The following is a 22,327-nucleotide window of genomic DNA, read 5'->3' as shown; positions in this document are numbered from 1 at the left end:
CAGCGCTTACGCTGCTCGGGCCTAATAAAGGTTTCACAAACTATGTTTTAAGAACTCTGCTATTAGTTTTAAATCATCTAGTTAAGGTCTGAAGAGTCCAGGTGTAGCTTTGAGCTCAGCCAGTTCTAACGATTCTCTTTCAGTTTTTTGTAATAATTTAGTCTTGTTCTTATAAAAATAAATAAATAAATATTTACATGGACAAGCCATCTCTGAAGTGATCTATAAGCAGGGTTGTGCACATAACAACTGAATTAGCTAAAGTATCAAATGCTGATCTGCACAAACCAGAAGTCTTAAACGGAACAGCAGCGAGTGGGAACCGGAGGATGGAGAGAGGCAGCACGATTGGTTTAAACTTCTTCACCACACTGCCGAGTCGTGTTGCAGACATGAGTACCAGACATGCATATTTACTACAGAACTCACGTGTCCGCAGCTTTCTGCGTAGTTTAGAGGGGTGAATCATACCAGCGTAATTAGATGCCAACTTGCGTACTTGCTACGCAAAACGCGTACAGGCTGGCAGGTCTGAGAATATATTCAGTCTGTACTCACATACTCACCACAATGGATGTCAATTAACGGGACACTCCACCATATTCTGTCAAAGAGGACACAAATGCATCCTTTTTCTAAATAAAGGACTCAAGTACGTCTATCTGGTAAGAGCCCAAGTCTAAATAGTCCAAAGTTGATAACAAAGCTGTCGCCATCTTAGATTCGCGTAATTGCGTCATCCCGCCCTCCAAACCGATAGAGCAGTCTTGTACGTCCTGAAACAGGCACATGCGAGACCACCCCTTAGTGAAACTTAGAGGCATTCATTCCAACTAGGGACCAATGCACATGTATAGATGAAACGAGTGAACCCCTCCTTTCCAATGCCGCTGCAGGTCTGCGTGAGGAGCTAACGCTAGCCCTCACGGGGGGTTTCAGGAGGAGCTGGTGGACCAGCACCGTGTGAAGTTGAACAGAGTAACTGGCATGGTGCCGGATGTAAATGACAATTTCCTGACATGAGTTCCAGCTGTCTGTGCACCCAAACATCCCATCTCCACACCATTACTAAGCAAGACTTCCTGTTCTGTTGCCGGTTCTAGAGTGTTCTACCAGCGCCCGTGTTTACTGTAGTTAAGAACGGTTCCTCATCCTTTCACAGGAGCAGTTCTGCATCCGTCTAGTGGTGATGACACCGGCAGACAGAGCAACCTGCAACCCTCCGGTTACTGGGCGGGTAGCAGACTCCTCAGTAGGCCGGGCCCTTTGATGGACACAGCCCAGAACTCTGAGAGGACCGTTCTTATAGATAGTTAGGGTGTTTCATTCCTAAACAGAGTCAAAAGGGTGAGAAGTGATGTCTGGACTGGAACTCACCACATGTGCATGTTGGCGTTCAGCTTGTTCCTGAGCGGTGCCACCACTGAAACATCAGAACAAGCAGGTCAGACTGTAAAAGCAGAGGGTTCTGGACCGAGTCCACCTTCCACCAGCGTCACACAGCTGTCACATGGCTGGTTCAGGTGTGTGTGTGTGTGTGTGTGTGGGTCCTACCTAGGCATGACAACATACTTGATGTTATGATACGGAACCCATATCTTAAAACAGTATATTGACGTTTTATTGAGAACCTCCACGCAAACATTTACTGTATTGTATTTCTGTGTGGTGCCACTAGGTGGCAGACCCACTCCGATCATCTTTGTAGCCGTTTTAAGTAGTTCTGTGGTCTTTGAACTATGATTTCAGTGTTTGCAAAAACACGCCGGACATTAACGACGTGTTTTTTAATGTCTGACGAAAACCTTTAAATATTCGGACATTGTGACCGACGTGCCTCTATTTTTATTTTGGCTAAATCAGAGAAAACGTCCTGAAAACCACAAATTGCCTGATGAATAACTCTGATTCTGTGACACAGACATTTTTTTCTATAATCCATCAGAGATCATCTCTGCAGCAGCTGCCTGCAGAAACACTTCTTCTGACCCTTTTCATAGACCTGCGCTTGGTGCACGTACGCCTGCATTTTATCGACTGCCACTGATTCACAATGATTTGAATGCAGAAATACTCAGAAATGATATGTTGAGCTTACATTTCTTTAGATATGTGCTGTAGCATGAGAAACACATCTCAGAAATATGTTAAAAACAGCGATTTTCACTGGAGTGGCTCTTTAAAAGCTGCAGATATGCTCTGACTTCTAGTATCCATAACATAAATCATATGCCCCCCGTGTTGTGTTTATCACATCACCAGATTATCGCCAACAAACTCCTAGTCCTACCCACCGTGTTCTGCTCCCAGCAGGCAGCACTCTGGCAGCATCTTCGGGTGTCTGGGATCCACCTCCACCCTGATGGAGACGTTGCTTCCTGCACACACAGACACGGATCATCACTGGAACTGTAATTATTTACATCCATCCATCCATCTATTTTCATCCGCTTATCCGGAGTCGGGTCGTGGGGGCGGTAGCCTAAGGCGAGAGGCCCAGACTTCCCTCTCCCCAGCCACTTGGGCCAGCTCCTCCGGGGGAATCCCAAGGTGTTCCCTGGCCAGGTGAGAGACATAGTCCCTCCAGCGTGTCCTGGGTTTGCCTTTAAGTCTCCTCCCGGTTGGACGTGCCTGAAAAACCTCACCAGGGAAGCATCCAGGAGGCATCCTGACCAGATGCCAGAGCCACCTCAACTGGCTACTCTCGATGTGGAGGAGCAGCGGGTCTACTCCGAGCCCCTCCCGAATGACCGAGCTTCTCACCCTATCTCTATGGGACAGTCCAGCCACTCTTCAGAGAAAACTCATTTCGGCCGCTTGTATCCGCGATCTCGTTCTTTCGGTCTCTACCCAAAGCTCATGACCATAGGTGAGGGTTGGAACGTAGATCGACCGGTAAATCGAGAGCTTCGACTTCTGACTCAGCTCTCTCTTCACCACGACAGACCTGTACAATGCTCGCATCACTGCAGATGCAGCACCAATCCGCCTATCGATCTCACGCTCCATCTTTCCCTCACCCATGAACAAGACCCCGAGATACTTAAACTCCTCCACTTGGGGCAGGACCTCGTCCCTGACCAGGAGAAGGCCTTCTACCCTTATCCGAATCAAGACCATTATTTACATACATCATATGTCACAGTATAACCAAACACTTTCCCATGGGAGTGTAGATCCTTATCCACCAGCCAGCCATAATTAGAAAACACAAAAACAGGAGAGCAGGGTCTGGCCGCGTCCCCTGGGACGTAGAGGACACACCCAAACCCTCTTCCTGCGAAGCCTCAGCTCACCAATGGCAACCCGCCTCACGGTGTCCGAGCGACTGGGTTTCTCTGGCTCCAGAATCCAGGTTTTCTGGTCGATTTCATCCAGGACATCCCAGAACTCTGCCAGTGACTCCAGAAGCAGCAGGAACTGGCTGTGGAGCAGCTCCAGAGAGCTCTGCAAACCAGAAGAACAGGACACGGGTGAGGGACACGTGCATGGGAAAGTGGAAACATCATTTAGACGTTTGACACGACCTCCAAAGTAGTGGACACCTTTAGGGACAGCCCTCCGTCCTACAGGGTGAGGTGTTTGTGACTGAGGAGGAGTCACAGACAGAGTGTGTGTGTGTGTGTGTGTGGTGTCAGAAGTATGGCTGCAGGTATCAAATATCATCATTGACCCTGTGTGGTAACGGGGATGGACCTTTGAAGAGAAATCCAGAAGGTGTGTGGACAGAGTCCTTTGAGTTCACCATCAGAAACCAAACAAGCGAGTCTAAAGCATCCACCCTGCGGCAGCTGGAGCCCAACACACACTCAGAGAGGAGAGGAGGCTGGTGGAGGTGTGGGAGAGCAGTACCGACGGAACGAGGGAAGAATTAGGAGAAAAAATGAACCAAAAATTATGGGTCATTGTGCCAGCACAGTGCACACAATTAAGCATCGTCCAGGTGCTCAGAGCCTCAGCAATTACAGCTCAATTAATGCCAGTGGTGTGATTACAGTTAGAGCTGTGGATAAGTACAGCAGGCCCAGCTCAGGAGGAAGGAGAGTAAAACGGAGCTGGGCTCATCACCACTCCACTCCCTCATTCTCACCTCTTCTCATGGTGCATGTTTTAGATCAGCTCCAGCTGTTTACACCGTGGACACCATGAATCCGCCATCAGACAGGATTCACCCACAGAAGCACCCTCAGCAGCAGCAGGCTGTTTTCTAATGGCTTTGTTGGCTTCAAGAGGAGAGAAACAAGACTTGTTTGTTTTTTTCTTGATGGTTAGGAGTTCATCCTGTACCCAGTGGGTTGCCGGTTTGAACCCATGCCCGTCCGTGTCATTCGTTGTGTCCTTGGGTAAGACACCCCACCTTCCTTGTCTGCTGTGGTGGGCGGAGGGACCAGAGCAGCTGTGGCTACAATGTAGCTCATCACGACCAGTGTGTGTGAATTCAATTCAATTCAATTCAAAAATACTTTATTAATCCCAGAGGGAAATTGATTAAATGGATGAATGACTGAGTGTAGAAAGGTGCTACACAGGTGCAGCTCATTCATCCGCCCACATTCAGCTCCAACAGGCTGATGGGAGAAACCTTTCTGGACGTCTGAACACCAGAAGGTCACTGCAGCAGGTTAACGTGAGCGGGGGACTGTAGTAACGCGCGGTTTAAATGTAGCCGCCCGCTTGACGCCACCACCTAAACCCACATTAATGTTGTCAGTCTTCTTCTGCTTTGAACTAATGCAGCAGCAGCAGCAGCAGCTGGAGCGTGTGGATGCAAACCCGCTCATGAAAGAAGACGGGGTGACGTCGGTTATACACACCTGGTTTGGGTTTAGAGAGTCTGACGTTGAGCAGAAAAACCTTAAAGTCCTATCTGTGTTATTAGCTCGTTAACGCTAGCTCCCTTGATGCCGTTTTGTTAAGTTTCATCTGTTTGTCCCGCGTTTTTAAAAGTCTAGTTTGAAAGAGGCTGCTCTCTCACCCCCCACCCCTAGCCGGGGGTCGGACCCGTGGATCAGCTGATCTGAGCGCAGCTCATCAAAAGGGAAAAAGATAGATAAATGTCCAACCTTATTTTATTATTATCCACAAGAAACGCAACAACGCATCCACGCTGCTGCAGCTATTCACCCCTAAAGCCTAACCTAACCTCTATAAGAACAACATGAAACATGAATACATGAATCAGGAAAGCAGGAACAAATCTAATTTATGCTTCTTAAATAACATTCTATACCTTTTAGACCTACTTGCTCTGCTGCAGTTAATCATTAGTCATTCTGACATAAACAGAAGAACTGCACACACACACACACACACACACACACACACACACACACACACACACACACACACACACACACACACACACACACACACACACACACACACACACACACACACACGCACGCACACGCACACACACACACACACACACACACACACACACACACACACACACACACACACACACTGTTCTTGAGTAAAGTCCATCCACCTTGGGGGGACATGGACCGAGTAACAGTGAGTTTCTGAGGTCATAGTAAAAACCATGGTATGGGTGGTGGTGGAGGGTGAGGACGATCAGAGGAAAGTGGTGCCGGTGTGTGTGTGTGTGTGTGTGTGTGTGTGTGTGTGTGTGTGTGTGTGTGTGTGTGTGAACATGGCAGGCATACGGCGAGGACCAGCTCAGAACAGTGAGAGCGTATGGAGCCTGTCTGCCTGCTGGGCTGCTGATGGATCTCTCCCACACTGCAACATGAAGTGTGCGTGTGTGTGTGCGTGCGTGCGTCGGCAGTCCTGACATGTTCATTTGAATGTGTAATTATTGGCTGCTCCTTTACCGGGCCAAGCCCAAGATGTATCTGAGTGGCACCAGAATGAGAAGAGAATAAGAATGCTGTGTGTGTTTGTGTGTGTATGACATGGTGACTCAAAGGCAGCATTAGTAAAAAGCAGCAGGACACAACCATGGCGAGGAGGCAGAAGGTCTGACTGTTAGCTGTTATTGTTTCAGATAAACAACGAAGGGGGGAAAACTGAGAAGTTACGTTCGATCCCAGATCCTTTAGTGATGAGATTATGCTGAGGGAAACCTAAAAACAAGGCAGTGGTCTGTGTGCACATCTGCAAGTGGAGGTTTAGCCTCTTGTTATGGGCTACGGGGAAGGCTGTTGTTGGTTTAGCAGAGAAAGTCTCAGCTAGTAGAAGCTAACATTAGCATTAGCAACGCCACTACATGTTGCTGGTTTAGCAGAGAACGTCTCAGCTAGTAGAAGCTAACAATAGCATTAGCAACGCCACTACATGTTGTTGGTTTAGCAGAGAACGTCTCAGCTAGTAGAAGCTAACATTAGCATTAGCAACGCCACTACATGTTGTTGGTTTAGCAGAGAACGTCTCAGCTAGTAGAAGCTAACATTAGCGTTAGCAACGCCACTACATGTTGTTGGTTTAGCAGAGAACGTCTCAGCTAGTAGAAGCTAACATTAGCGTTAGCAACGCCACTACATGTTGTTGGTTTAGCAGAGAACGTCTCAGCTAGTAGAAGCTAACATTAGCGTTAGCAACGCCACTACATGTTGTTGGTTTAGCAGAGAACGTCTCAGCTAGTAGAAGCTAACATTAGCATTAGCAACGCCACTACATGTTGTTGGTTTAGCAGAGAACGTCTCAGCTAGTAGAAGCTAACATTAGCATTAGCAACGCCACTACATGTTGTTGGTTTAGCAGAGAACGTCTCAGCTAGTAGAAGCTAACATTAGCATTAGCAACGCCACTACATGTTGTTGGTTTAGCAGAGAACGTCTCAGCTAGTAGAAGCTAACATTAGCATTAGCAACGCCACTACATGTTGTTGGTTTAGCAGAGAACGTCTCAGCTAGTAGAAGCTAACATTAGCATTAGGAACGCCACTACATAGCAGAACTTCTCCAGGCTTGTGAAAATTGTGGAGATAAAACATCAGTGTTTCAGAGCAAACACAGTCAGTGGTAGAGTCGTGTTGCTGTTAGCCAATCAGAAAAGAGATGTCCAAATATCAGGAAATAAAGCCTGATTTATACCACTACCACTCAGTCTGTTTGCTTTGAACTTTGATGTTTTATCTCCACAATACTGGAGTCAAGATGGGTGAGTCCATGAATGTTAAGTGACAGTGGGATGCAGATCTGTCGCACCAGGCGTTGGATGGTTTTTAGCAATTAGGTAACTTGTTAAACCCAAGTAAACATTCGGCCAGACTTATTTACAACCCAGGCATCTCAATTTTCTAAGACACTTAATTAGGTATTTTAACATAACATCTAAGCTCATCTTTCATCAAAGCTCATTCAGTGTCTCAGCTGATATCACCTTAACTCATCATTTACAGTCGTTTGTTTAGAATCATCATTGGAGTAGAAATATAGAAATACGTTGATTTATATAAACTACATTTTATTATAAAATCTTGTTTCCCTGCCATACCCAAATGACCTTTTTATATCATCCATCGAAAATTAAAGGTTCAGTGATATTGATCATCCATATTTATATGGAATATTACATGTTATTGAATACCTTTATATGTTATTGGCAATCAATTAAAAGTAACCACTTACCAAACATTACACAGTTTCATATTGAGGAAGCAAACAACTTGAAATGAGAGCAAAGCTGCTACGTTTAAATAAATCCCCCACTCTACCGCACACTCCATGTTCACCTCCCTCTACGAGTGATCGTGCTGCCTCACTGCCACCTAGCATTGACTGATCAGTGTTTGTTGTTGGCCTCAAGGGCAACCTGATGTTTTGATTATCACCTGTAAGTGGCTTTGGACAAACACGTCTGCTAAATACATAAACATAAATGCATAATATTAACGTTTTATTTAATCCGTGTACTTCCTAATCAAATCAAATTGAGGCTTAAAGGACAACTTGGATGTGTTTTCTTCCTATTTTAATGTTTTCCTGAACAGTATCTGATCGGGACTCGGTACCGGCAGATACTCAACATCAAATGACCCGGAATCGGATCTGGAGCAAAAAAAAAAAGGTGATTAGAACCTACGATCCCAACTGCAAAGGTACTGATTCAATAAGTGAAGCTCTCCTTTAAACTCAGGTCTTCAACTTTAACATTAAACATGTTGTGGAACTGGAGTTAGTTGGATGCTGGACTGAAGCTAACATTAGCATTAGCAACACCACTACATGTTGTTGGTTTAGCAGAGAACGTCTCAGCTAGTAGAAGCTAACATTAGCATTAGCAACGCCACTACATAGCAGAACTTCTCCAGGCTTTAGAATTGCTGCTGATGTTCACCTGCACATGAGGTGTGTGTGTGTGTGTGTGTGTGTGTGTGTACCTGAGGGGTCCAGGTGAGGTTCAGAGGGACGGGCAGGTCAGCAGAACATTCAGGAGCCTCTGCAGGATGCTGAGTGTGTAGGAGACATAGAGGACACCATAAATCTCTGAGGTGATCACCTCTACCTGCTGAGTTAAAATACCTGGGACACTCTGATGTTCTCCTGGTTCTGAGTGCTTCCTGTCACGTGATCTTCCTCTGTTAGCCAATACTGTGAATATTTTATTTGCTAAAAAGAAAAATCAGTCAGCCCTCATTCATCAAACGTTCGTAGAAATGATCCCGTATTCCTTCCTATGAATGGAGTTTAGAATGTTCGTACACACGGCCAAAATCCTGATTTATGAAGATGTCCACTGGCCAGTCAGCCCCATGCATGTCCACTCGTACGCACCTTCCTCTGCAATCGGCTGACGACAAATCCCACATGTGCTGCCCAGGTGCTCTGTCTGAACATTCATTTACATACAGAAACACCCTGAAGTAACACGATATTTGGACATCTTGCCTCTGATTGGCTAACAGCAATGGGATTCTACCACTCAATCTGTTTGCTTTGCAACTTTGATGTTTTATCTCCACAGATAAAACGAGCCCGGAGTCAAGATGGGTGAGTCCATGAATGTTACGTGACAGTGGGACGCAGATCTGTCAGGATTTTCCTTGGCGGAGTCCACCTCTCACTGGAAACAAGCCTGACTTACTGCCAGCAGTGTGGACCAAGCTCTGAGGCCAGTTGTACACGGACCCAACAGCCCGTATCAAGGGGCCTGGCACCCCTTGCTCCCAGGGTACCCCCCACAGGGCCTCTCCAGGGAAGTGGTTGAACGCCTTCTCCAAATCCACAAAACATGTAGATTTGTTGGGCAAACTCCCACGCACCCTCCAGGACCCCCCAGTGCTCTACGGCCAGAAGGAAAACCATATCGCTCCTCCCAAATCTGAGGTTCGACAATCCGACGGACCCCTCCTCTCCAGAACCCCTGGATAGACGTTACCAGGGAGGCTCAGGGGTGTGATCCCTGTAGTTCAGGGATGTCAAAGTCAAATACACAGAGGGCCAAAAAAACAAATTGGCTATAAGCCGAGGGCCGGACTGGTTCAATGTTTATTAAAACACATTGAAATGATTGCACATAGCCTATTGAACCAAGACCTAACACAGTGTATTATTTAATGATTAAATCAATAATCGGGAAAACATTTTTCAGCAGGCACACAGACAAGGACAAACTGCCTTCAAAGAAAAATCACATGTCCTGTACATTAAATGAATAAAGTTATATTTTCTTATGGCTCTGTCAGTAAGTTAAAAAGAAAACATTTTCAACAGGCAAACAGCAAAAAAGCAACTTTCCTTCAAAAACAAAATATGATCCTTATATCAAGATAAATGCATAAATGAAACTGCATGCATTATAAACTGAAAATGCAATATTGTGCTGCTCAATTATCCTACCAATTACTGCTTCAAATAGTAAAATGAAAAAATATAGAATAAATCTATATAAAATAAAATTATTTCTACTGTGAAATTGGTATTTTTAACATGGGAGTCAATGAGGATTTGCTCGCTTCTGACACCAGCCCCTATGTAGCGGATGAGGGTGGAACTGCAATTTTTGGTACTTCTGGGTTGGGCCCAATTTTTCACCCGCATTGTGGGGGCCTGGTTCTAATACTAATCAAATATCATCCCGAGGGCCATAGATAATTCATTCGTGGGCCGGATTCGGCCTGCGGGCCTTGACTTTGACATGTGTGCTGTAGTTGGAACGCATCCTGTGGTTCCCCTTTTTAAATAGGTGGACTGACGCCTTGGTCTGCCAATCCAGTAGGACTGCCCCCGATATCCACGCATTGTTGCAGAGCTGCATCAAAAAACACAGCCCCGCAACATCCAGAGCCTTATGGAACTCCGTGCAGATCTGATCCACCCCCGGAGATAGGGCTGAACTACTTTAGGAAGATTGAATTGCAAAACTTCTAGGAGAAATTGCAATTTAGGTTCGATTGACGATTTTCTTAAAATCAGGGTTCAACACATTATTCACAATAGTCATATAAACCACAGCATAAAAACATCAAAAGGCATACATTTTCTCCCATTGTTATCTTGTTCGATGTTTTTCAATGTTCTTGTGAAGCAGACACGTTAGTCCAGGTTTGACAAGTCTAAATACTGTAAATGTATAAATGGAGCAGAGTAAAGATGCTCAGGCAGTGGAAACATTTGTTTGTTTGTTTGTTTGTTCTGACTCTGAAGCAAAAAAAAAAAGGGAACAAACTTTGTCTGGTAGAAGTCTTGTTTTGCTTTTGTAATAATTTACAAAAACAGTAACAGTGCAACACGAAAGGGAGACTGTTGGTGATGGAGGACGGTGTCTCCATCTGCAGGAGGTGTGAAAATTAATGACTGGTCACTTTACACTGACGCTTGTTTGTTTTCTCACGAGGAACGCAGGAAGCTGAGAACGTGGAGTGACCAAATATGGTTACTTGAGGGTGTTTCTGTAAGTAAAGGACTGATTGGACCCAGCACCTGGATACGCACAGGTGGGACTCATCATCGGTCGACTGCACAGGAACGTGCGTACGAGTGGACACCGCAACTTCACAAATCGGGATTTTGGCCGTTCGTACGAACATTCGTAGGATGAATATAGGATCATTTCTACAAACATCTGATAAATAAGGTCCCCGCTCACTGCTGCGGCAGGGCGCCCCAGCAGCTGGGTAGGGGAACACCAGACAACCCAAAGTTTCGGCTCCGGCAGTAGATCAGAACCACCAGGTCTCTCAGGGGTTAAAACAGCAACCAGACAGGTTTAAACCACAGCGTACGTCCACAGAATTAACACGTAAGCTGCTGCTCGTCCTTTATACAAACACCCTCAGGTTTCTGTGGATTCACCTTTGCGCCCACCCAGGAGCCTCCATTCACTCCAACAGGAAGCTAAAACCTTACTGAGAATCTGATGGGAATTAGACTTCCTGTCTGTTCACCTTCAGCATGAAAAAACTCTGCGTCCTTTCCCAGTCTCGTCTCCCACTGCCGTCCAAACCTCCTCGCTGCCAGTGCTTGCCTCTCTCCAAGCTGTGCCCACTGAGGGATGACCTGGCGCTGGAGCTGGTGGAGGCAGCTGGAGGCTCAGACAGCTCCAAGCTGAGTCTATCTGGTGCCAGAGGGGTGAGCAGGGCCAGGTGGAGAGGTGGGCACAGAGAGAGGTCTGTCAGTCCTCCCGTATCCCAGGTGGACGTCTTCCAGGCTCCGGTGAGCACCATCTCACCATGCTCAAAGTTAAAGTTGTTACTAAACAGGCGTACTCTGACATTATCCTAGCCATCGGTCTCTAATCATGGGTGGAACATTTCTGCTGATACTTAGGGGGGTTAGGGCTCCACCTACGAAAATAACCAGGACCTGAGATAAAACCAACACGTTCCTTCAGCAGAATAAAAACAAGCATGATGTTGGTGTAAAACGCACTTCTGTTCTTGAATGGGTTGTGTGTGCAACAAGACGTCCCACTGATGGAAACGGTGGGACTGATCTGTGACCAGGCAGCAGTCTGCGGAGCTGGAGCAGGACCTTCAACAACAGGAGCCAGTCTAGACGACTTGAAGGTCATCATCAGCATGGAGCTGAACGCTGTGATCCAGCAGAAGCAGCTACGTGTCCCGTGACGCTGCGCTCTGGTACGTCTCAGTCACCACCTCTCCCGTCCAACCCGGATCTATGGGCTGTGATGTAGATCTGTGCTGCTGAACTCTATCGAATGGTGACTAACTGTGGTGTGAGTGGTGTGAGGTTCACCTTGGACTTGAGCTTAATGGAGAGCGTGTGCTGCCTTCCAGAAGAGTCCTCCGCCTTCAGTTTCAGTGTTTGGATGTTTGTGTCTAAGAAGATTATCCTGTAGAAAGACACAAACGCCCTGGATCAGCCTCCCTCCCACACGTCCACCAGGAACCACCACAGGACCCCTAACCAGGCCTAAACATTAGGAACACTGATGGGTGGTAATACACACACACACACACACACACACACACACACACACACACACACACACACACACACACACACACACACACACACACACACACACACACACACACACACACACACACACACACACACACACAGAGCCACTCAGCTTTGATCTATTAATTAGCAGCTGTGGAGAGCAGATGATTCTTGCTATCCTCGTGAGGACGTTTATGACTACACACCCATAAAATATCAATTTCTGCTCCAGTAATAAAAGCGTTCAGAGCACTCAGTGAGCGTGTGCACACGAGGAGCACGACTACTGTTCAGATCGATCCCCTGGCTGAAATAAGGCTGATTTAACAGCCGGTTGGCTAATACAGCAGAAAGGCCCATTTGTGATAGTGAATAAACGGTTCTGCAGAACAAGAACCCGAACTGTAGAAAAAAATAGAAACTGCTCAGATGTAGAACCAAAAACACTCACAGATAAAGGCTGGAGTCTTCATGTGCCTGTCCTTCTACTCCTGTCGGACACTAAATCACCAGCAATGATTTCACCTGCGGAAGGCGCCGTTTCAGGAACAACGTGTTTAGCTTATTTAATGCAAAGACATGCTGGAGCATGGAAATTCAATTATTGAGACAGAGAAAATATTATTTTAAAAGTGTTTATCCTCTCATGCCGTCAAACTCTTTTAAGATCTGGTTTTCTTCAAGGACTAACGAGTGTAGAAGCAACACACACATCCACTCTCCTCTGGGGTCTCCCACCCGGGACACCAGGGACAAGCTCCGTCCCCGCTGGTCCTGATGGGAACAGCGTGACAGTCAGACGTCTTGCTGAGAAGACTGATGAGAGCTTCCCATTTACAACTCTGCAGCCAAGTGAGTCACTTCCACACACAGAAGCAAGTGTGTGTGTGTGTGTGTGTGTGTCTGTCTCTGAAGATGATTCATGAGTGGGAAGATCAACACATATGTTGTGCTCGTCTCAAACACACACGTGCAAATGAAGGTGAACAGAAGTGAAGCTAGAGGACAATGAAGACAAAGACCAAATAAAGCTGATCTACGGGTTTCCTACCGACAACAACCTCGTTCTTCTCTAATCTAGTTTACGGTCTTGATGGGCTGAACTGGAGGATTCCCAGTACAACCAGTGACTGCACTTATTTTCCAGGATTAGAGAAGTCCTTTATGAGCCGTTACGCTCACAGCCGCTAAAGTTTGGGCGGCCTTGGTAATCTGCATGATTTCCCATCCACGTCGTTGGTTGTGATGTCAGTAAAATACCAACGCAGACACACACCGTGATATCTGAGAAGGTTACCCTCCTGGGTAACCTGTGTGATGATGGATGACACGTTGACCTAGTCTCTATAAAGGAATGCATGTTTTTGCCTCAGACTCGGAGTCTCCAGCCTATGAGGATGGCAACACTGGAGAAGAAGAGCATACTCCAGGTCCAGGTCCGATCAGCAGACAGCATCCTGGCTGAAGTCCCTGAAGGTTATTAGCATGGAACGCACCAATTAAGACACTAAGAGAATCTAGAGAGCTGTGGAGATCCAGGCCTGCTGTGGGTAATACCCTCCCCATTAAGACCTGAGAGTCTTCAATTAGAGCCATTAGCATTTTGCTAATATCATAATTGCAGTCGTGGTCGTTAATAGAGAAGTGGAAAAGTGGTGAAGGCTTAATCTGAGCTGGGGGGAACTGGGTGGTATTAGCTGCGTCTGTCAGAGCGTTATTAAATATGACCTGGATTTAACGATAACTCAATACCTATAAATAAAGACATCATTAAGGAGCAGTTATTAATGTGGAACGCTGTCGTTCCAGAGGGCTACGGGAACAAGACACTGACCTCTGGGGGACAAACACACACCATGCTGCGGGCGTACACACACCACGCGTCTGTATTTCTGTCATAGTGAGGACCCTCATTGACTTCCATTCCCTCTGACTAAAGTTGGGCGTACACTGTGCAACTTTTTCCACTCGTAGCACTCAGCTTCAGCTCAAACTGTACGACTTCCTCGCAGGGCAGAACTCACGAGTCATGTGCTCACTGTACGTCTGGTAGCAACACGTCAGCCCTAAAAATATGCTAAAAATAGCAGTTTTTACTCAACACGTCACTTTTTTGTCTTGTTTTGCCTGTTGTCCTTCGGGAGTGCTGCAGGAGGACACACAGGATTTATGGGGGTTGGATGAGGAAACGAAATAAAGTAAATCTGTGTTTTGTGATCAGTTTAATTTGACATGAACACGTCAAACACGCTTTCTTGACAATCTTTGTGAGTAAAAAAAACGTGTAGAAATAAAAATGAACAACGTATTTTATTAGGGAAATAGCGGGGAGAGGTGTTGATGCAGGATTGCGCATGCGCCGTGAGCGGTTCTGATACTTTTTGGGTCGCAGCTGCTCGCAGCGTCGCTTCAACAGTGCGATACCCTCACGAGGGACGAGCAAAATATTAAACACGCCAGAAGTTTGTGCGAGCTCACGACTGCTGATCGGTAGCTGGTCACGTGGTGTTAATCGCCTCTCGTAACCCCCTGTACACTACACGACGCTCGGCGCAAAACTCGCCCCGATCTCGTGGATTCTTGCACGAGTGGAAAATCGGCTCAAAAAAGTGAAAAAGTTGCACAGTGTACGCCCGCCTTAACCCTAACCAAGGCTGATCTACTCCTAATCCTAATCGAACCCAAACGGTAATCCACACATCAAACAGTTTAAGGGTCCACACTGCAGGTTGAAAGTTACAAAATCTACACTTAAGCATATAAAGACAAGCACACACACACACACACACACACACACACACAGCTGACGTAGGGTCGTTAGTTTCTCCAGGTTTCCCAGAACGATTGTTTCACTTTGATAAAAACAGATTATTGTGCTATAAAGAAACCAGACTACTGTCGTTTTCTGCTTTTGGTATTTCCACCCACTTAAATGTGTTTCGTCTTTGATTTAACGTCGTCACCCAGACTTTAGTGAAACTAACGGTTCCTGCATCACTCAGTGTGTTCTGGTCAGCTGGTCCCAACAAAGAAAGCGGTTCCAGCTACGGTTTCAGGAACGTTTTAAAGCACCGTGATCCTTTTCCAGGTTTTCCATCCCTGTGATCACCTTGGTGTGAGGTCACAATAAGGAGTCTCTTTGTTCTGCTAAGGTGATGTTCCTGCGAGTCCTGTCATCTTACCGTTAGCATGACCGCTAATGCAGCAAACATTACCCAACAGAATCTGTAAGGCATGTAATATTTATACGTTTTAGCTCAGGGACACACCACTGTGGAAACTTGATATGAACATTCAAACAGCAACTAGATGAAATAAATATTGGTTGCACAGGTGTGTCTAATAGTACTGTAGACAGGTCAGTCATTGGTTAGGCTGTTTAGTGCGTCTCATTTCAAATGTAAAAATTCAGCCCTAAACCGTCGTTATTTTTCCCTCTTCAGGGTCAAACTCTGCTCCACATGGACGGTGGGCGACGGTGGCACAGGAGTAAAGTGCTCGCCCCGTAATCGGAAGGTTGCAGGTTCGAGCCCCGCTCAGTCTGTCGCTGTCGTTGTGTCCTTGGGCAAGACACTTAACCCACCTTGCCTGCTGGTGGTGGTCGGAGGGACCGGTGGCACCAGTGCTCGGCAGCCTCGCCTCTGTCAGTGCGCCCCAGGGCAGCTGTGGCTACATTGTAGCTCGTCCCCACCAGTGTGCGAATGTGTGTGTGAATGGGTGAATGACTGGTTGTGTTGTAAAGCGCCTTGGGGGGGTTCCAGGACTCTAGAAGGTGCTATATCAAATACAGGCCATTTTACCATTTTACCACATTTCTGGACTCAGCCACAACTGTCGGCTATGAGGTTCCTGGTGACACAGATGAGAATCCCCTCAAACACCTACTGTAGGTTTTACTCCCAGAGAGGCAGACTTTACCTAAACAGGTGAATGACAGAGAGGCAGGGTTCACCTGGACAGGAGAATGACAGGGCCAAAAGAGACGGACGGCTGCATGCAAACTAGGGGTGCAACAGATCATCATTTATCCGTGATCAGTACGGATCTCTGCGGTCCGCAGATCGGTTACATGCCTTGGATATAACATAACGTGGTGGGACCTGTAAATGCTGTTGAGAGATGAGTGACAGCTGACCACGAAGGGAGAGCGTGTCTTTATAGGGCAAGCCGTTTAACATTTAATCAGCAATCAGACCTTTAACTCCTGCTTTTACAGAAAGTTGCAAATTGAGCAGAAAATAATAATAACACTAAGTGTTCTACAAAATAAAGAGAGAGATCAAAGCCGTTTGTTTTTTATTTTCTTTCTGCTGATCTGAAAAACGATCTGATCCCTGACTGAAAACTGTGATATGATCTGAACCCGGAGATCTTTGATCCGTCGCACCACTAATGCCAACTAAGGTCAGTCTCCAGTCCACCGTTGACCCGACAGAAATAAATTAAAAATGTTAACAAACACACACAGCTCCATGAAGCTGGTTGTCGTGGTGATCGACCCAACAGCACGGTGCCCAACACTCTGGGCTTCACAGAGAGAGTGACTTACTTGTCCCATCCGAGGGTCTCCATCTCCGAGATAAGCTGAGAGTAATACTGAGGAGGGGGGATGGCGAAGGACCCTGCACGGCTCTTCATACACACTTCCTGTAACAAACACACACCGTTGTGTTCTCAGCATGTGCATGTCACACCTCCGTGCTTAAAGAGTCACAAAGCAGCACGGTCACCCAGACCCAGCTAACAGCTTCTCACCACAATGGTCTTGAGCTCCAGGAGGAAGGTGCTGAGCTGAGCCGACTGCTGCAACCTCTGAGACACAGAACACAAACGTCTCTGAGAGGAACCATGACACTGTTGCTCTAGACGTTTAAATCAAAACAGCTGGTTTGTGATTAATGTGGCTGCCTCCTACTTTCATAATTAAGAATAGCTTAAAGGCTGTGAAGATAATGAACTCTACAGCCCAGGGCAAAGATCAATCTCACCCAGACCACCTGGGGGTGGGCACAATCTACAGGCCAGGGCTAATTCATCTGGGGTCTCATTTATCAAACATTGCGTAGAATCCTTACTAAAACCGTACTTAAGCTCAGCAAAAAAATTACTTACGCCGAGCAGGTTTGTGATCTATCAAACATGGAGTACGCACAGCTGCACGCAATCTCCGCTTCATAAATCGGAGACTAACGAGAATGTTTCTCAGCTGCTTTTTAGTCACATCCCGCCCTCACCACGCCCACTTACTGCCATAAATAGTCAATGCAAAGTGTCTTATGGATCTCGTGCATATACATAAGGCAGCTGTTGCAGTGTTTCGCCAATGACATGGCGACCGTAGATCAAGGCAGATCAAGGAAGCGCTATTTCACAGAAGCAGAAGTTGAGGTACCTGTGGGTGAGGTGGAGAAATGAAAGGAAGTGCTTTTGCAAAACAAATAAGAGAAAATCCACGGAGTGGCACAGCGTTGCTGAAGCCGTCAATGTTGCGGATATTTAAAAAAATGGTCCAATCGGGATTCGATCCCCAGTCTCCCGGGTGAAAGTCACGCATGCTATCCAGTCACCCAAACAGAGATCTCCCTTGTCCTAGTAGCCAGGGCGCATGATCAATTGGGTGACAGCGACAGGACACACACTGTCACAGACGCATGACATTCTGTCTCAATCTGTCCCCCTGTTGATTTTCTGCATTCCTTATTCTGCGCTTCAGGCTGTTTGTGTGTGTGTATGTGTGTGTGTGTGTGTGAGTGTGTGCGCATGTGTGTGTACGCGCACATATGTGTGTGTGTGGGGGGTCTTGTTCTGTGTGAAAACGAAGCAGTACAAGTGATAATGCTGCAGGATTTCATAATTTTATCCTTCTCAGCAGCAGCACTGCAGGTGCTCTCCATGTCCAAAATGTGCGTAACGATTAAATTTACATATTATTTAATGAACCATAAAATGTGAGATTCCATAGGAAATATGAAATCAATCTTATGGATCTTTGGATAATTTAAACCAGAAGATTGGAACTTTTTATTGAAGGGATTATGTACCCACTTTGTATTAACCCAGAGACAAAAGAAAAAGAGTCAAGTTTTAAAGTTAAGAAGATTTATTACTAAACAATTTAAAACTAGACTAACTTTAAACACTAAACACTCTATGTGATGAATGGATCTGGGTGTGAATGAGACGTGAGATGGTGTTTGTGTGAAATATGTTCAGAACCAGCAGATCCGGAGAAACGATTAGTTCTGATGGGAGTGAAGATGATGTTTCGCTCTAAGCTTTGGTTTGGAGATTTATAACACACATTGAGACGTCATTCTGTCGGTCTACGTACCCTTGGCGGAAGTCCCCATTAGATCACGAATGTCAAGGTCCAGCTTGACCTCCTCTGGAACCGAAGCCGGTAGAAAAGCAGCGGTTTGCAGACCAGTCTTGAGATACTTCCAGGTCACGACCATCGATATATAAATATTGGACAATGGGTTTCCACAGACTCCAATAATAAGTTTTTGAGCTAAAATGGGAGGTGGCCACCACCGCCATTTCGACCGTGTCACAGGTTCCGTCAAGCCCAGACGATACCACAAAAGGGAAGAGAGGAGGAGCTGAGGGTGTGGCTGTAAGGCTGGGATCAACTGACGACACCCAGTCGAACTAGCTACAAGTTAACCTGAAGCTAGCCCAAAGCTAACGCGGAGGTGGGAGCTAAGCTAACGGAGGTAGCAACCTAGCTACAACCGGAGTTAACTGTGCACAACACCAGAGCTTCTGAGTCAGAGATACGCCGGGCTGACCACTGGGTAAAACCGGGTGGAACACAGAGGTCTCCCGAGAGCTCCACAAGCCGTCAGCCCGCGCAGCAGACAGAAGCCGTGATCAGACAGAGATGCGCCGAGCTGCTGGGAGGGGAGAACGGGTGGAAAACATCGGTCTCCCGAGAGCTCCACAAGCCGATAGTCGGAACCCAGCTCCATCAACATGTTATATTTCAACCCATTTTCTAAAGTGCAGCATTATGTTAAATACACTGGGTTTTACCCTATTACATTTAAATTTCGTGGTTAAACAGTACATGTTAAAATCTAAGCTCAGCTCGGCAGTGACCTAAAATACATAAATATAATTTTACTTACTGTAAAAATGAAGTGGAGACTCCTTTGATGCTCTATTAGTGCAATTAATGCCACAGCAAGTCATTTTGTCCAACAATTGCACAAAAAATATCCAAACAAGAATACACAAACACAGAGACTCAAAATCCCGGAACAGTTTCCAGGCCAGACCGAGGCTCTACTGAGGCCTTTCCACGGAGCTAGCTCTGTGGTCACGTGTGTCTGATGCTCATTAATTATACAGAATTTTGGGCTTTTAATACACTTAAACAGAAGAGTGAGAAAAAAATTCACCCCCCTCAGAGTTGTCATGAGTGTAAACTAGATCATTTAAACCAAAAACATGTTTTGATACCAGGCTGTAAACATGTTTATTTCTGCTGTGAAATAGGTATTTTTAGCATGGGACTCAATGAGGATTTGCTCGCTTCTGACACCAGCCCCCAGCGGATGAGGGTGGAACTGCAATTTTTGGTACTTCCGGGTTGGCCTCAATTTTTCACCCGCATTGTGGGTGCTTGGTCACGACAGTTTTATTGGCATCTAGCAAGACCCAAAAAGGGGTCGTGAAGATTCAGCTTTTATTCTGAAAGGAACCGTTGCAGCAGGATAAGGCAAGCAGGTGGAACATGAAACAGATTTAATCCAGCTTGTCGTTGGTTCTTTCGGCTGAAGAGGAAAGTTACGGATTGGCCACTCCGACAACTTCTCTAGAATGCTTTGAACTGAAGTTAAGATGACGTGGGCATAGTTTTACAATTTGGATGTTTTGATTTGCGGTCGAATCAAAAAAGGACAACAATAGGGGAGTTACCAAGCACCAACAAAACCACGCCTCGCGTCAGATCTGGAAGGTTCTGATTGGATCAGAAAAAGGAAATGTGTCACGTGATTTTAGCATTACCTGCGATTAGGGTTCTCACACTCACCTGTCTCGCCCTCTCAGTCACACTCACGTCTCACTCTCAGTCACACTCACCTGTCTCACTATGAGCTCGTACTCTCTCAGCAGGTGTCTGAGCTGCCAGCAGCAGTGTAACCTGCAAGGACAAAACCAGAAGAATTCCATCACTGGACAGGTGAGTAACCTGTGTTGGAGCACAGACTCTAGTGTTGAGTCGGACTAGATCTGTGAAGCTCCCAGCATTAACACAGGTGAGGAGTACCTGGCCCGTTTAAGCTGCAGGTCTGATGGGAGCAGGACTCTTATTCGGAAATCTCTGTCCTGTAAAAACAAAACGGTCTGGGTTACAACACAATAACGTGTGTGACTGTGTGAGAGACCGTGTCAGGTCTTACCTGGACACAAAGAAAGCCGTCATAAGCCGTTTTCTCCTTGTTGAGCGGTAGAAGCAGCGGGTTTTCCGTTACTAATAAATCCTCCATTACACCGGAAGTTCCGGTACGTCTGTAAGTTTAGTACCGGCAGACCTGACGCAGATGCGGGGTTGCACCGCTCACTTTTGCTTTATTCAGTCATGCGACAGAATAACCGAAAGCAAGCCCTTAGTCCGCCAACAAAAGCAAAATAACATGTCATTTCCGGTGGTAAATTACGTCACGTCCTCTATTCCAGGGGGCAGTGTTGCGTTTTGTTGCGTCTGTACATCCTGAATTGGCATAAAAGAAGAAGATGCAACGTAAAACCCGTAAAACCGTATGGTTTGAGTAAGTTTTTTTTTAAAGAACTTTTATTGAACATTTGCCAAACGAACAAAAGCGACTACATTTCAAAATTAGTTAGCAGAATGACATTACAGAGTAGCTCCGAAGTCAGTGTTCATCTCAACTTGCATTTTGTAGATACAATTCAACTTGGTACAGTAAGAAGACAATAAAAAAACAAACAAACAAACAAAAAAAAAAAAAACAAGAATAGAACATGAAAGGATACAAGTAAGACAGCATGAAAACACAAATTATATGTGTATATAAATAAAATTTGTACAAGGGGAAAGTTAAAGAGCAAACAAGGTCTATTGTGTATATCATCCAAAAAGCGGTTAGAGATTAGTGTTCATAATGAAATTATAAAGCTTTATAGCATTGGGGATGGACATTTTACCTAAGGATCTCAACAGCAGTTTAATTTCATTTTTGAGATTATTCCAAGTAGGTGGATTTTTGAGATATCGGCATTTGTGTATGAAAATTTTTGTTAAGATTATGAGATTATTAATTAGAAATTCATTATTTTTATCTTTTGGTATAATGCCAAATAAGATATCTTCAACTGTGAAATTGTTTATATAAATTTGATTGGAGTTCAGCCAATCCTGGAGTGAATTCCACATCATTAAAATTTTATCACATTCATAGAAAAGATGTTTGGTCGATTCATCGTTTTGTTTGCATAAGTAACATTTTTCCACATTGAACTTAAATCTAGTTTGTATTAAATGGTTAGATGGGTAAATATCATTCAAGGTTTTAAAATGGACTTCTTACTTTGGGGGTAAAGAGAATTTTAGATCGTTGGTTCTCAAAATTTTAATTTCTTCTTTTGAAAAGTTGTGTAGTAACGAGAATCGGAGTATTGGGTTTGGATAAAAGGTTTTGTTTAATTTGTTTCTCAGGAAAATTTTGTTGCATTTTTTATTGAAAATTTCTATCCCATCAACTGCTAATATTTTGAGTCTAGGGTTAAATATATAACCGATAGAAGCTTTAACTAGATGCACTTGGGATATTATTAATCACCATATTATATTCATTTTCAGAAATGTCTACATCATATTTGAGATTGAAGTTCTTAAGTGAAAGAATATTTCCATTTTCGTCTAAAATATGTGTCACTGACCAAATTCCTCTGTCCATCCAACTTTTTACAAATATGGTTTTGGT

The 22,327-nt window shown here is 45.3% G+C and overlaps 1 protein-coding gene across 7 annotated transcripts in view; it reads right to left on the bottom strand.

Annotated features, from left to right (window-relative positions):
• Window positions 1–21,032, bottom strand: part of fancl (FA complementation group L) — a 30,446-nt gene extending 9,414 nt beyond the window's left edge. For 2 of the 7 annotated variants that reach the window (XR_008565830.2, XM_054750646.2), the window contains exons 1-11: window positions 20,783–21,031; window positions 20,650–20,708; window positions 20,463–20,523; window positions 17,130–17,186; window positions 16,924–17,021; window positions 12,165–12,261; window positions 8,490–8,576; window positions 8,348–8,416; window positions 3,297–3,447; window positions 2,295–2,378; window positions 1,378–1,423 (exon numbers count right to left, since the gene is read on the bottom strand). Coding sequence is in view for 5 of the 7 variants with exons in the window: in XM_054750646.2 (XP_054606621.2) it covers window positions 1,378–1,423; window positions 2,295–2,378; window positions 3,297–3,447; window positions 8,348–8,416; window positions 8,490–8,576; window positions 12,165–12,261; window positions 16,924–17,021; window positions 17,130–17,186; window positions 20,463–20,523; window positions 20,650–20,708; window positions 20,783–20,869 (896 nt within the window). In the remaining 2 variants the exon portion in view is untranslated. Of the gene's footprint in view, window positions 1–1,377; window positions 1,424–2,294; window positions 2,379–3,296; window positions 3,448–8,347; window positions 8,417–8,489; window positions 8,577–12,164; window positions 12,262–16,923; window positions 17,022–17,129; window positions 17,187–20,462; window positions 20,524–20,649; window positions 20,709–20,782 lie in introns of all 7 variants that reach the window. The other 5 variants (XR_008565831.2, XM_054750647.2, XM_054750648.2 and 2 more) reach the window with 3 other exon arrangements.
• Window positions 21,033–22,327: the final 1,295 nt, after the last annotated feature.

This window comes from Nothobranchius furzeri, chromosome 12 (assembly GCF_043380555.1).
Source record: "Nothobranchius furzeri strain GRZ-AD chromosome 12, NfurGRZ-RIMD1, whole genome shotgun sequence".
NCBI lineage: Eukaryota > Metazoa > Chordata > Actinopteri > Cyprinodontiformes > Nothobranchiidae > Nothobranchius > Nothobranchius furzeri.
The sequence above is the reverse complement of the archived record's forward strand: the minus strand, read 5'-3'. Positions and strand labels throughout refer to the sequence as shown.